The sequence below is a fragment of the Myodes glareolus genome, chromosome 4 (assembly GCF_982192425.1).
Source record: "Myodes glareolus chromosome 4, mMyoGla1.1, whole genome shotgun sequence".
NCBI classification, from domain to species: domain Eukaryota; kingdom Metazoa; phylum Chordata; class Mammalia; order Rodentia; family Cricetidae; genus Myodes; species Myodes glareolus.
In genome coordinates this window covers 62140083-62154452 of record NC_142029.1, presented here as the reverse complement: position 1 = coordinate 62154452, position 14370 = coordinate 62140083, and the positions used below count along the sequence as shown (strand labels likewise).

General features: G+C 45.4%; 1 protein-coding gene across 1 annotated transcript in view; it reads left to right on the top strand.

The window, feature by feature from the left end:
• The window catches only part of Bfsp2 (beaded filament structural protein 2), a 58739-nt gene that overhangs the window by 17502 nt on the left and 26867 nt on the right, over nt 1-14370 (top strand). Inside the window, exons 2-4 of the mRNA XM_048417433.3 lie at nt 9406-9488; nt 11697-11853; nt 13296-13457. Coding sequence (XP_048273390.2) covers nt 9406-9488; nt 11697-11853; nt 13296-13457 — 402 coding nt within the window. The remainder of the gene's footprint in view (nt 1-9405; nt 9489-11696; nt 11854-13295; nt 13458-14370) is intronic.

Here is a 14370-nt window from a genome sequence, read left to right as displayed (position 1 = left end):
AGATGAGCAGAGAAGAGAATGTTCTACCCGAGGTAGTCAGGATGAGGAGACTTCCAGGCAGAGGGAGTAAGGCAGTCCAGTGTGATCCAGAAAGACAGACCGGTGTGAGCCAGAACAACCAGATCCCAGGGTGACTGAACTTGTGAAGAACTAGAGCACAGACAAGTATGAAGGACATTGACAGCCACTGCTTTAGGCTCAATCTTTATTCCAAGTTGTCCTGGCTAGGTTTATGTCAACTTGACACAAGCTAGTCGAAGGAGAAGAAGGAGCCTTGAGAAAACACCTCCATAATATTGGGCTGTAGGAAAGCCTGGAGGACATTTCCTTAATTAGTGATTGATGTGGATGGGCCCAGAAGAAAGGTGACCCTTGGTCTGGTGGTCCTGGGTTCTAAAAGAAAGCAGGCTAAGCAAGCCATGTGAGCAAGCCAGTAAGCAGCACCCCTCCATGACATCCTGCCTCTAGGTTCCTACCCTGCTTGAGTTCCTGCCCTCACTGCTTTTGGTGATGTACTATTGTATGGAACTGGGAGTGAAATAAACCCTGTCCTCCCCATGTTGCTTTTGGTCATGGTGTTTTACAACAGCAATAGTAACCCTAATCAGGACATTAATACAAGAGACACCTCTGAGGAATTTGATTCAGTCAGGGTAGGGTGACATGATCTCATTTGGGGGTTTTAAGAGCACCCTGAAAGCGGAATGTAGACTACACTGGAAGAAAGTTTAAGGTATAGCTCAGTACTAGACAACTCGCCTGTATTCGGTCCCAATTGCCACCCCCCCACACACACCATCAAAATAAAAGTATGTTGAAGGGGCAAACACTGGGTAAGATCACCTAGGATGGCGTGATGGTGATGTGCACAGCGGACATGGGGACAGACAGGCAGACAGACAGTTGGGCCTGAGAGGTGGCACAGAGGTAGAAAAGACCAAACTCAGTGTTGGATTAGATGTGGGAGATGAGATGTTAAGTTTGAGATGTCTGTACAACTGCCACATAAGGAGAAGGTGGGTGTATATGGCTGGGCTTGAAGAGGAATTTCAGAACTAAAGATATAAGTGTGGAAGAAAGCCAGGCATGATGTCACCTTTAATCCCAGTACTCAAGAGGCAGAGGCAGGTAAATCTCTGTGAGGCCAGCCTGCTCTATACAGTGAGATCCTACCTCAAAAGTAAAATAAGTAAATAAAATAAATGTGGACACCAGTAGTGCACACAATTTCATGTCGTATAAATCCCTGTGGATGTTTGAGATCACTTACAAATGAGAAGCCTCAGACCCAACTCTGAGAACTGGCTGCATTTAGAGCTCTGATAAGGGGAAATTAATCAGCATGGTAGGAAGGGAAGGAGAATGGTGTCATAGAAGCTAAGGAGCAAAGACACGTCTTCAGTGACACGTGTAAGAGGGGGCTTGGCAAGACGGCTGTCCTCAACGTCACAGAAGAGAAGGGTGGCTGGGGTGCTAGGGACAGACTTTGACTTCTTGTCCGTTTGTTGTTAGAATCAAGTCATGCTGAGCATCCACCCTTATGTGAAGTCAAATCAAAGTAAAGATGTTTCCAAGGGAACCTCACATCACTGTGCCAACTGAGTTAATTTCCCAGGAGTCCTTTCTCGCCCAGCTCCTCCTTAAGCCTGCAGTTCTGGCTGCTGGGACGCCAATGTCTTTAACTCTAAATAAAGTATTAATGGCACTGTTGGGCTCACATGAGGGCCCGTTTTAAAATGCTGCTTGTCTTTGTCTTTTTAAGAAACACAATCATGGGGGGCTGGAGAGATGGCTCAGTGGTTAAGAGCATTGCCTGCTCTTCCAAAGGTCTTGAGTTCAATTCCCAGCAACCATATGGTGGCTCACAACCATCTGTAATGAGATCTGGTGCCCTCTCTGGCCTGCAGGCACACGTGTAGGCAGATATTGAATGCATAATAAATGAATAAATATAAAAAAAAAAGAAACACAATCATGGTTCAGTCCCTCACCTGTCACCAGCAGCCCCATTCATTTCAATAACTATGTCCCCAGTGTAGGAACAACAGGAAGAAATAACGCTCAGAACATCAGACTGAGCAAGACTAGGGTTTTTCCAAGGGCCATAGACAGGAGAAACTGTAAGAAAAAATATATCAAGCCACTAGATGGAAGTCTTCATTCAATAGACTGTGCACTCAAAAAAGACACAAGTAAGGGCCCAGAGTGTAGCTCAGCAGTAGAGCAAATGCCTAGCATGTATGAGACCCTGGGTTCAATCCCCAGCACAGAAAAGGGGAAAGGGGGAGGAGGGGCTTAGAAGAACAGATGGAGTGAGAGCAATGGCTGAATGCACACACCAGTCTAATTCATCCAACACTCACTGAGCAGTTGCTTTGTACAAAAGACAAATGACAATGCTAATAATGACCACCAGGTGTGGAATACTCCCCCCCCCCCGCCCTTGTGCCAGGCTGACTGCTGAGTGTTCTCCACACATTGAGTCATTCAGTTCTTATAACTGTCCCAGGGAGGAAGTCTTACTACGGATGAGGAAACCAGATCTCAGTGTTATCTGCTCTATGGTGAGGAGAAGAGCTAGGTATATGAGTGTAGGATAAGGCCACTTGTTTGTCCCGGCTGCCCAGAACCAAAATAACCACACAGAAACTGTATTAATTAAATCACTGCTTGGCCCATTAGCTCTAACTTCTTATTGACTAGCTCTTACATCTTAATTTAACCCATCCCCATTAATCTGTATATCGCCACATGGCTGTGGCTTACCGGCAAGATTCTAATCAGCGTCTGTCTCAGGCAGAGGATCCATGGCTTCTCTCTCTGCCTCTTCTTCCCAGCATTCTGTTTAGTTTTCCCCTATAGCTCTGCTATAGGCCCAAAGCAGTTCTTTATTAACTAATGAAAGCAATACATAGACAGAATGACGACCTACACCATACTAGTGAGAGAGAGTGTCATCAACTACAGGCTATGTATACTGAATGGGGGCAGGCAGAGTGGTTCAAACACGTTGATAATGGGGAAGAGGAGCAGTGTCAGCGACATTCACCCCAGGCTTTCAGTAACTCAGTCTAAAAAGACTACTCCATCATGAAGAAGTGTCTACCATGTCCGCTCTTCTTTTCAGCCCCCACAACCAACCTTGTCAATGCCACCATCATTCATCACTTATACAAGCACAAGGGCCTCCTCTGGTCCCCCACATCCTCTCTAGCTCCTGCAATCTTTCCTTCCCAGCTCACAGCAATACCATGCTCAAAATCTTCCTCTGACTTCCCAGGAAATTCCCAGCCCTTCCATTGTCTCAGAGGCCCTCCTTCCATAGGTGGCCTTTGCTTGACTTCTAAACCTCATCTCCCATAGTAGCTGCTCGTTCTCCAACAACATGCTCAGAACCTGCTGTCGGGTAGTCAATAATCATTATGTATAAGAGACAAAGGCAAGAAGAAAGCCATATGAGAAAACCGTTTATAAAGCAAATGTTAGAATAGGATTTACTACACAGCCAGGGCTGTGAGGTATCCCAGGTGCCCCAGCAACCACGTGAACAAGAGCAAGGGTTTGTGTGAAGCAATGCTCTACAAAACACTGATTCTCGAAGTTGTGTGTGTGTGTGTGTGTGTGTGTGTGTGTGTGTGTGGAAGCCCCTGTCCAGCAAGCTGCCTGACACAGACTGAACAGACCATGAATGGTAGTCATTATACAATGGTCGTGATGCCTCTCTGTACAGAGCATTTGTTCAACACATGAGGGAGAGGTGAATGGTTAAAACACAAGCTGTTGGTGAGCCAGTCTCAAGAGATCCTGAGTCTGACCTTGAGGTAGGGTGTGTTCATTTGACTTTCCCTGAGCTCTAAGGGATGCTGAGGATCACTTTTAAAGAACCCCTGGATAAAGGAACCCTAAGGACATCTCCATGAGGAGAGCCAAAGGGAAAACCCCTCTGATGGTCATCGCTCCCTCAACAGTCGCTCCTCCCTCAACAGCCGTCCCTGCTTCCTCCATTCTGCCTCAATCGGCCCCTCGGTCTTACTCCACAACCCACCATAGTCTCTCACTGCCCGTCCCTGGAACTCATCCAAGATGTCCCCTCTGAAAGGATCTCTTGTATCTCCCTCCATCAGTACTTACAGGTCCTGAGCCCCTTTCCCTCAAGACTACCAATCCCACAATCAGTCACACTGAGCTCTGATTGGGCGGCTTAGTCAGGTTTGAGTTGTTGTAATGAAATACCTGAATAAACAACTTAAATGGGAGAAATGTTTCTTTTGGAGACAGAGTTTGAGGACTTCTGGTCCAGTTGGCCAGTTCCGTTGTCCCTGGGCTGTCATAAGGCAGAGCATAATGATGGAAGGGAAAGATGCTGACCTCAGGACAGCCAGGAAGCAGAGACAAGGGTAAGATACTGCACCGAGAACATGGCCCTGGGAACTACTTCCTCTAACTAGGCTCCAACCTCCGTAAGTTTCTAATATCTTCCAAAATAGCGCCACGATCCAAGGACCAAGGCTATAACACTTAAGTCTGCGGGGGACATTATATAGTCAAATCATCACGTGCAGTCTCTCAGCAGGGGACCTATTTCAGGTCAGAGGGAGAGTAGGAGAAGAGGATGTGCCGTTGGTGGCCCTCCCAGCACTCCCTGTAGCCAACTGCCAGCCTGCTACCTTTCAGTGTCACTTCTGAGGACCACTATTCATTCATTTCTAGCTTCTTCCTAGAATGCAGGGCCACATGGCTTCAGGGTCATGGGTAGCTCTGCTTGTCTACACAGCATCTGCCAATGGGTGTACATCATAATATTTGGTATTTTCATTCCCTTCTCCCCTAGAAAGAAAGCTGATCAGAGAGGCAATGCCAATTTGCATCCTCTTTAGGCATAAATCAGCGAGGACCAAATAATTAATGTACATCTCTCATTGCTTAAAATAGAAATGTTCTTTCTTCTCCAGAGAAAATACTCGGCAGAAAAGTTCCATGGGTATGTAGCTCTTCCCCCAGACCTTATCCACTCATGGAGATCTGGAAGGAAGGCTAGGGGAGGAGCGGGGTGTTGAAGTAAAATGATTGAGTCAGTGGGGTTGGCCTAGTGATCTCAGACTCTGTGAAAAAAGAGACCTCTTTATCTTCATGATGCAACCCAAAAAGGAACCACATGTCCTGGCTGTCTGCAAAGCAAGAACAAGGAAGAAAACTGTCTACAAGGATCTCTAAATTCTGATAAGTCTTTTAGCTTATCACACACACACACACACACACACACACACACACACACACATATTTTTGAGTCATGCTGACCTGGGGTAGCATTCTGACTCTGCTATGTTCCAGCTATGTGATTTCGGACAACTTCAACTCTCTGAGCACTATTTTTCTCATTGGTGAATTAAATGTGTTAAGAGCTTTAAATGGGTGCCACATGCATTTAATGAAGTTGGGAGCATTCAGTATTGATGTCAAGGTGGGGTATCGTCAGTATGAACAATGGTTGCCCTGCAAATAAATCCTGGGGTTTATAGTGTTTGCCAATTCCCCTGGTGTAAATACCCTGACCTTGACCAGTATCAAGCTATCAGCATCTCACTGAATTCAGGGCTGGAAAGAGATTTGGGCTACACAATGCAGCATTTCCACCATCCAGACCCAGTCAAAATCAGATGTAATGTTCAGTATAACATTGGCGGAGGCTGCTGCCTTTTTATTCTGAGTATATGTTGCTTTTGTTTTTAAATTACTCAAGTGTAAGCTCACATAATTTAGCTTTTCGTGATGGTGTGTTTAACAGCTACCTCCTAGAACTTCCGAAATATTTATTGCTTTGCTCTCACAGTCAGGAAAAGCCAGCTCAGGCACATTGCGGGGCACACACTTAGGCAGTCAACAAACACAGCTTCCCTTCCCCCTCGCCTCCCTTTCTTCAGCCAGCTCTGGAAAGGTTTTCTGAAGGTTTTCCCTTACAGGCTCCATGTTTTGCCTTTTTTCAGGACCCCTCTGGGCCACAGTACCAGGTTAAGTCTGGAATAAATCCCAGCAAAGGTTCCAACCCTCCTCATACCACATAACTGGCTTTCCATATTTTTCCCAAGCTGGGGAGGCTAAGGACCCCCCAACCCCAGAGATGGAGACTGGGAAGTCAGCGATGGATACCGCAGGGCCCTCTGTGGTGAGAGTGGAGACTTAGTTTATTTTAGGATCTCTGTCTGGGAAGGGAGTGGGAAAACAGGGCCAGCAGGCTGTACTTTGGCAAGCCAGGCCCTATAATTAGCCTCCACTTGAGGGTGGAATAAACCCTTGATTGTTACTAAACAACAGCAAAAAGCAGGAAGGCCTCCAGACTCCTGCAGCCCTGGGCCCACACGGCCTCCAAGGATAGAGAGCTGGGCACAGCTACCGTTTGCTATGTTTCAGCCGGCAGCACCCAAATCACTCCTGTTCTCAGCCCAGAATGAAAACTCAAAGGCCACCAAGGAGCAAAAACAAGGTCACCAGCCTTGCCTCACCTCTGAGATGTCTGTCTTTCTACCTGGTATCTTTGGGCATGGTCTTGAGCATCTTTGTATTAATTAATATCAGGAATTTGTAATAAATGGGAAATGTCGCAAAGCTATGTGTCCCATGGTGTTGTAGCAAAGTAAGAAAAGCTTTGGGGATCACAAGTTTGTCTACCTGAAGCCCAGTGTCAGGTCTGTCTGGGAAGACTTAAAGTAGTCACGGTTCTACCTTCTTTCTGCTTTTGCAGAACTGTATCCCGCCCTCCACACACGCATGCACACACTCACGCACACACACACACACACACACACACAAGTATACACACACATGCACACACTCAAATACACAAACACACACACAATTCACACATGCACATATTGGCACACACAAATACACACACATACTTGACTTGCTTCTTTGACTTTTTCCTCTTCCTTTTTGAATAAACTTTATTATACAAAAAAATTCAAGAAACCTATTTAAGAGTTTTTATTGTCAATTGTCTAGGCTCCATATGCAAACCTTAGAAACACTAAATAAGGCAAATTAAAAGGTCAAGGCCTGTTTGAGCTGTACAGTGAGTTCAAGACAAGCCTAGACAGCATCGTGAGACCTAGTCTCAAGGCAGAAGTAAAAAAAAGTCAATGAGCTGGCTCGGTGCATAAAATGCTTGCCACTGAGCTGATGACACAAACTTGAACCTAAGAACCAACATGAAAAGAAATCTCAGGAACCTTTGGAAACTTCCTTCAAATCAGAGCCAGGGAATGACTGAGAACTGTCACGCATGGTCACATTATTCATTTGCTCGTGCATTCATTCAACAACTTTTTAAGCATGTCAACCAGCCTGGACATGGTGGTACATGCCTGTAATGCCAGCACTCAGACAGAGACGGGAGGATTGCAGAAAGCTCAGTGCCAGCCTGGTCTCCTAGGGAGTTCCAGGCCAGTCTGGACTGCGAGCTTTTGTGGCCCCATCTCAAAAAATTAAAAGTCAGCCTGCCATCAAAGACCTGTGATCCTGGCTACTCAGGATGCAGAGGCAGAAGAGCTACAACATCAAGGCCTTCCTGGGCTACAGAATGAATTCAGGGACAGCTTGTACAACTTAGGGAACCCTATTTTAAAATAAAATGTACCAAGTGAGCTGGAGATATATAGTGGTAGAGTGTTTGCCTAACATGCATAAGACCCTGGGTTCAATCTTCAGTACTGAGGGGGAAAAAAATGTATAAGCCCGGTCCAGCCTCAGAGACACAGCAATAAACAAGCTGACTCTGGAGGGGGGGGGGTGGGGCATCTTAAAAAAGAGGAAGAAGAAAAGGTGGGCTAAGGAAAGAAAGTCTCCTTTTTTAAAGATTTTGATGTGTGTATGTGTGTGCACATGCCCCACATGGGTTCAGGTGCCCAAGGAAGCCAGAAGAGGGCATTAGAGACCCTGAAGCTGGAGTTAGAGGCAGTTGTGAGACACTGGATTTCTGGAAACAGAACTCAGGTCCTCTGGAAGAGCCACCAGGACTCTTAAATACCAGCCCACCTCTCCAGTTCATCAAGTTCCAGCTGTGGGAGAAGCCATGCCTACGCTCCCTTGTCCCAGTATGACCATCTGATTTAGTTTCATTTCATTGAATTTCACATTAGCAAAGACCAAATTTTCTCTTCTTGAGCCAGGCCCTTGAGAACACTGGCAAGAAAATAAAGTAGACCATCTCCCTGCCATGTATTTCTCATCTTCTAACCTTATTCCTGTCTTTCACCTCCTACTCAGTAAAGAGCTAGAAACAGGGGGGTATAAATGAACTCCATAAGCCCAGTCGGATATATGTAGCTAAACTGTAGGGCAGTCACTTCAATTTTTAGCTTCCTGAGGTTTGCTGCTGTTGTTGTTGTTGTTTTTACGGTTTCGTTTGCTTTTGGAGGAACCTCCACATTGCTTTCCATAGGGACTGCGTTAACTTGCCTTGGCTCAACGATGCGCAGTCGCTCCACATCCTTGCCAGAGTTTGTTATCATCCATCTTGATGGCGTGCCCCTTGCTGGTAGGAGGTGATATCTTGCTGTGGTTTTAATTTGCATTCCCCTGATGATCAGCGATGCTGAGCATGCTAATTAGCTTGATATAATCATGCCGCAGTGTAAAGCGTATATTAAAACCTCTATAAATATGCAACTATTGCCAGCTAAAAATGAAAAATTCTTGGCTAGGTGTGGTGGAACATGACTGCAATCCCAGGACTAGTGGGATGGAGATGGTGAACTTGAGGCCAGTCTGCACTACACAGCAAAATCCTGTCTCAAAAATAAGTGCATATTATTTTCATTTGTTTTTATTATTTTGGGGGGTGTATAGATGTTTTACCTACATATATGTCTGTGAACCACATGCCTGTCTGAAACTCACAGAGGCCAGAAAATGTCACTATGTGGGTGCTAGCACTACCAGAGTGCTAGAAGGACTCTGGTCCTCTGGAGGAGCAGCCAGTGCCCTTATAATTGCAAAGCTATCTCTCCAGCCCCATTAACAACCATTCCTAAAAATAACTTTGAACCCATATATATGCATGCATGTACACACACACACACACACACACACACACACAGACACACACACATCTGCTACACAAAGCCAAAGCTAGTGAGACTTCACTGAAAGAGCCAGAGCATTTTCAAGGATGAGTTGAGGGCTCCAGGCTGTGGCAGAGGCTATGAACTCATCTGCTTCTGAATCGCCATTTTATCCCGAAAATCTTACTCTAAAGGATGCCCAGATCTACGCCTTCTTATCTCCTCCTCCTCGTCTTCGGAGACGGCGACTCATCCTGAAAAGATCGGCTTTTGCAAAGCTCAGCGAGCTCTCCAGAGCTCTGGGCCCCACACCAGCCCCTGCTAACCTCCTTCCTCTCTGTCCCAGGTGGGAGAGGCTGTCTTGGAGAATGCGCGACTTATGCTACAGATGGAGACGCTGCAAGCTGGTGCCGATGACTTTAAAGAGAGGTAAGGCTCTGCAGCAAGGGGCCCTCGCTGCCCGCCCCCACTGCAGACCGCTGCCCCAGAGGGGACACCAGTCCCTTCCACCACAGTACAAAGGTGGCCTGAGACAACAGAAGCTCCAGAAGAACCCAGAGTCCCAAAATAATCAGGACCTAGGGGCTCAAAGACTCTGCCCAGTGTCACTTGCTTTAGAAAAGGGTCTTTTTAAAGAAAGATTATTTATTGTTAGTGGTGTATGTGGGGTGTGTGTGTGTGTGTGTGTGTGTGTGTGTGTGTGTGTGTGTGTGTACATCTGCCCTGGCACACTTGTGGAAGTCAGAATACAACATGTGAGGGTTGACTCTCTCCTTCTGCCATGAACTTTCCAGGGACTAAATTTAGGTAGCCAGGTTTGGCAGCAAGCATCTTCACATACTGAGCCATCTTCCCAACCCTTTTTTGATTTGGTTTGGTTCCTTTAGTTCCTGTTTTGTTTTGTTTTGTTTTGTTGTTGTTTAAGATGATGAACTCACTATATAGCTAATGATGACCTTGAACTATTGATCCTTCTACCTCCAGCTTCCAAGTGTCATGACTATAGGCCTGATCTCACCACACTTGGTTTGAGATGGGATTTCACTCTGCTGAGCAGGACAGAACCCTCACCCTCACCCTGCATACTTTGTAAGATTACCAAAGTAGTGAATGACTTTGGGTATTTCCAGGATCAAACTCGCCTTTTTATTTGTTTGTTTGTTTTTCAAGACAGGGTTTCTCTGCAGCTCTGGAGTCTGTCCTGGAACTAGTTCTTGTAGACCAGGCTGGCTTCAAACTCACAGAGATCTGCCTGCCTCTGAGACGTTTCTCTGTAGCTTTGGAGCCTGTCCTTGAACTAGCTCTTGTAGACCAGGCTGGCCTCGAACTCACAGAGATCCGCCTGCCTCTGCCTCCCGAGTGCTGGGACTAAAGGCGTGCGCCACCACTACCTTTTTATAGGATTAGAGGCTTAAGCTTTTATATGAAGAAATAAATAATGATCAGAGCTTCCCACGAATGGACCATTGGCCTTGAGAGAGGATGAGTTCCCCAGCACTCGGAACACACAAGTAGAGGCTCCAACAAAGTCGTCTGTCCCAAATGTCTTCAAAGGACTGTCTCTGGGAATCCTGAATATTAAAATCCATTACAGGGGTTGGAGATACAGTTCAGGGGACTGTGCTTGCTGGGCGTGCTCAATCCCTAGTACCCTACCCCACCACCACCGCACATATCTTTAAGTGAAGACTGTATAACTCTAAACCTGAAGGCACTTCCTGGAATAGAAATATGGGGTTTTACCCCGCTATGACTGTACAGAGGTAAGCCGGGAAATTCAGCTGAATGATGCAACCATGGTAAGTGGAAAGGGCACCAGGGGAAATCAGCCAAGACGTCAGGTGGTGCTTAGAAGGAAAGCCTGAGGGTTGAAACTCAACATGGACAGTTTTGATATAAGCGGGTCCACACACACATACTCATTACTTTAAAAGCTGTTTGCTTTTTGTTGCTTTCTTTGTTTGTTTGGTTGATTGTGTTTGGTTGTAACGTGGGTATTCAACTCAGATTTCACAAGCAAGGAAAGTGTTCTACTATTGATCTCTCTATCATTTAAATCTCTGGACAGATAAATCCACGCTTCTTCCTTTCCTGGAAGAGAGTTGGGCCAAGGCAGAACCATGTTGCTACACAACGTTATGGGCGGAGCTGGGTGGCAGCGCCCCCTGTAGGTTAAGTGAAGTATGGACTCTGATAGGTGGCATCTTCTCCCTCTCTCCTTGCCATGGTTCCTCCTTTACACCACCTTCTTGAGTTTGCCGCCACTGTCAAGAACTGCAGTGTATCGTTCATTTCTCAATCCCCAGCCTGATACTTAGCAGGTCCTCAACGGTGGTAAACGATCCTTGGAGGAAGAGGACCGTTCAGAATAGTGACAACGACGTGGCATTCATTGTCTTTCTGTGATGAAAACTCCCCAGAGTACCAGGCTCCAAAGGCCTTACGAAGCTGTGTTCTCAGAAGCTGACCGCTAATGTGTTCTTACTCAGCAACAGTGCCCCCCAAAGCTCCTAGAACACTAGCTTTCAGCATTCGCTGCCTATCACACGGGTGGGCCCTTGGGTAATATCCACAAGCCGGTTTGTTTCCCCTCTAGAGGCTACCCAGCCACGCTGATTAAGCCCCTTTGTCCTACAGATATGAAAATGAGCAGCCGTTCCGGAAGGCAGCGGAAGAGGAAATAAGCTCCCTGTACAAAGTCATTGATGAAGCTAATTTGACAAAGACGGATCTGGAGCATCAAATAGAAAACCTGAAAGAAGAACTGAGCTTTCTGACAAGGAGCTATGAAGAGGTAGGTGGGGCTGGGGGGTGCTAGGCTGTCCCCTCATAAAGAAAGAACCTGTGAGGTTGTAACCCCCCAACACAGGTGCTGGGGACTCTTCATTGCTCACCCAGGCCTGTAGGGAAAAGCTAGTAAAGGACTTTTAAGGCTAGGTTAAGGTCTTTGTCATCGGTCAGATCACCCCCTATAAAAGTCTCAAAGTCAAATGTCTTCAAGTACCAGGGTGCTCATAAGTGGAAGTGACAGTCGTCAGCCGAAGTGGCTGTTAGAACTGCGTGGTCCTGGGAGGAGGGTCTCCCTAAAGTGTTCTGTTTCCAATACTTTTTCCAACACTGCATGAACAGGCGAAACTGAATAATTCTCAGGATAGACCCACACTGTAGTTCCCACACACTCATTAACAAAAGAAGGCTGTATCTTTAAGGGACAGGACCAGAGGGCACCTCCAGCGGGGATGTGGTCTCATTACCTGCAGGAAACGCTAAGCTACTGTGCACACCCCGCTCTCTGACTCATGGTCCAGGTTGCTTCAAGCTGAGCATCATACCTCACTGAACCATGGGCACACTGGGAAGCTCCTCCTGTGCCCAGCCTGAAGCAGACAGTGACTATCAACCCACTCCTTCCTGCTCCTGGATCAGTTCCTGAAGACCATGCTCCAGCAGTAACCACTTAGGTGTCGGCTTTAATTTCCTTTAGTGTATCCTGACTTTGTACCAAACCCCCATTTTCTAGAGTTACTCACTATATGTTACTATACTATATACTTACTTTTGATTATGTGTTTATTTAGTTTTTTGCTTTGGGGATGGACTTGCAAAGACCTAAGAGATATGGCCTTGAAAAAAAAATGATACCTACACCTAGAAAATCTGAGACTTTGCCTTCTCTGTGATGCCCATGCATGGTGTAAAATAAATAAATATATATATATATAGATAGATAGATAGATACACAGATATATAGATAATACATAGATACATAGACAGACACATAGACATAAGATAGATAGATACACAGATATATAGATAATACATAAATACATAGACAGACACATAGACATAAGATAGATAGATACACAGATATATAGATAATACATAGATACATAGACAGACACATAGATATAAGATAGATACACAGATATATAGATAATACATAGATACATAGACAGACACATAGATATAAGATAGATACACAGATATATAGATAATACATAGATACATAGACAGACACATAGATATAAGATAGATACACAGATATATAGATAATACATAGATACATAGACAGACACATAGATATTAGAGAGAGAGAGAGAGAGAGAGAGAGAGAGAGAGAGAGGCAGAGTAGTGCCCACAGAGCCACAGAGCCAGCTGCTGGCTAGAATTCACATCTGTTCTCCCCTCAACCCCCCACCCTCGGAGCTTACCTAAGCTGTCTGTTGTTGCTTTCAGGATGTAAAGGTTCTGTACAAACAGCTGGCAGGATCTGAACTGGAGCAAACAGATGTTCCTCTGGGCACTGGTCTGGATGATGTCCTTGAGACAATCAGAATTCAGTGGGAGAGAGATGTGGAAAAGAACCGAGCAGAAGCAGGAGCCTTGCTCCAAGCTAAGGTAAGATACAGGCCAGCATCTTCCCCTGGGCTCTGGAAAGAAGGAGGCCAAGCAAGGAGGAGGCAGCCAGCATGTAGAAGAAAAGCAGCCATTTAGTGACAAGCTTGGTCCCCGTAGAAAGATAAGAAATGCAAGTTAAGGTAATAATGGTTGTTTGCCTCTCTGAAATAAGAAAATGTTTAAAATGACAATGTTCAATTCTAGCGAACGTGTAAAGGATTCTCCACTGTGTCATCAAAGACACAAGGTATAAGTTGCTATCCAGCCTTAGAGTAAAGGATTTTGTCTTCTGTATCAAGAGTGTTTATGTGCTCCTATTTGCTAGCTACTGCCTGCCACCTACCTGCTCACTGCTACCTGCTACCCACTGGCTGAACAATCTGGACAGCATCTTAAAGAAAGCATTAGGTATACAAGGGGTAAGGCTCAGTGAAGGAGTACAGAGAGAGAAAGTGAAAAGAAGTAGAGGAAATGGAAGGAGGGGAAGCGAGAGGGAGAGAGAGCGTTTATATCTAAACATACTCCCTGGAACATTTTAAGGGTTAAATAAAAAAAGGTGGTAAAAAGAATATATATAAACATCTTACCATAAGAGCAAAACTGCACCACCACCTGACTAAGTTATGTGCAATGAAACCTGTTATTAGAAATGATGCTTATGAAATAATTACAATAACCCAGGAAAAAGTCCATGGAAAGTAAAATGGAAGAAAAGCAATTACAGAATGGTATATACAAGGGACCGAAGATTTTTTTTTGTTTAATAGTAAGTGCTTTAGGCTTGGGAAGCCAGGTGATTTCTATTGCAGTCCCTCATCTTTACTCCTGTAGTGTAAAAGCAATCAGAGACAATAGATAGCACCAAGCACCCCTGTGTTTCAATAAAACTTTATTTATGGCTAGATGTGGAGAC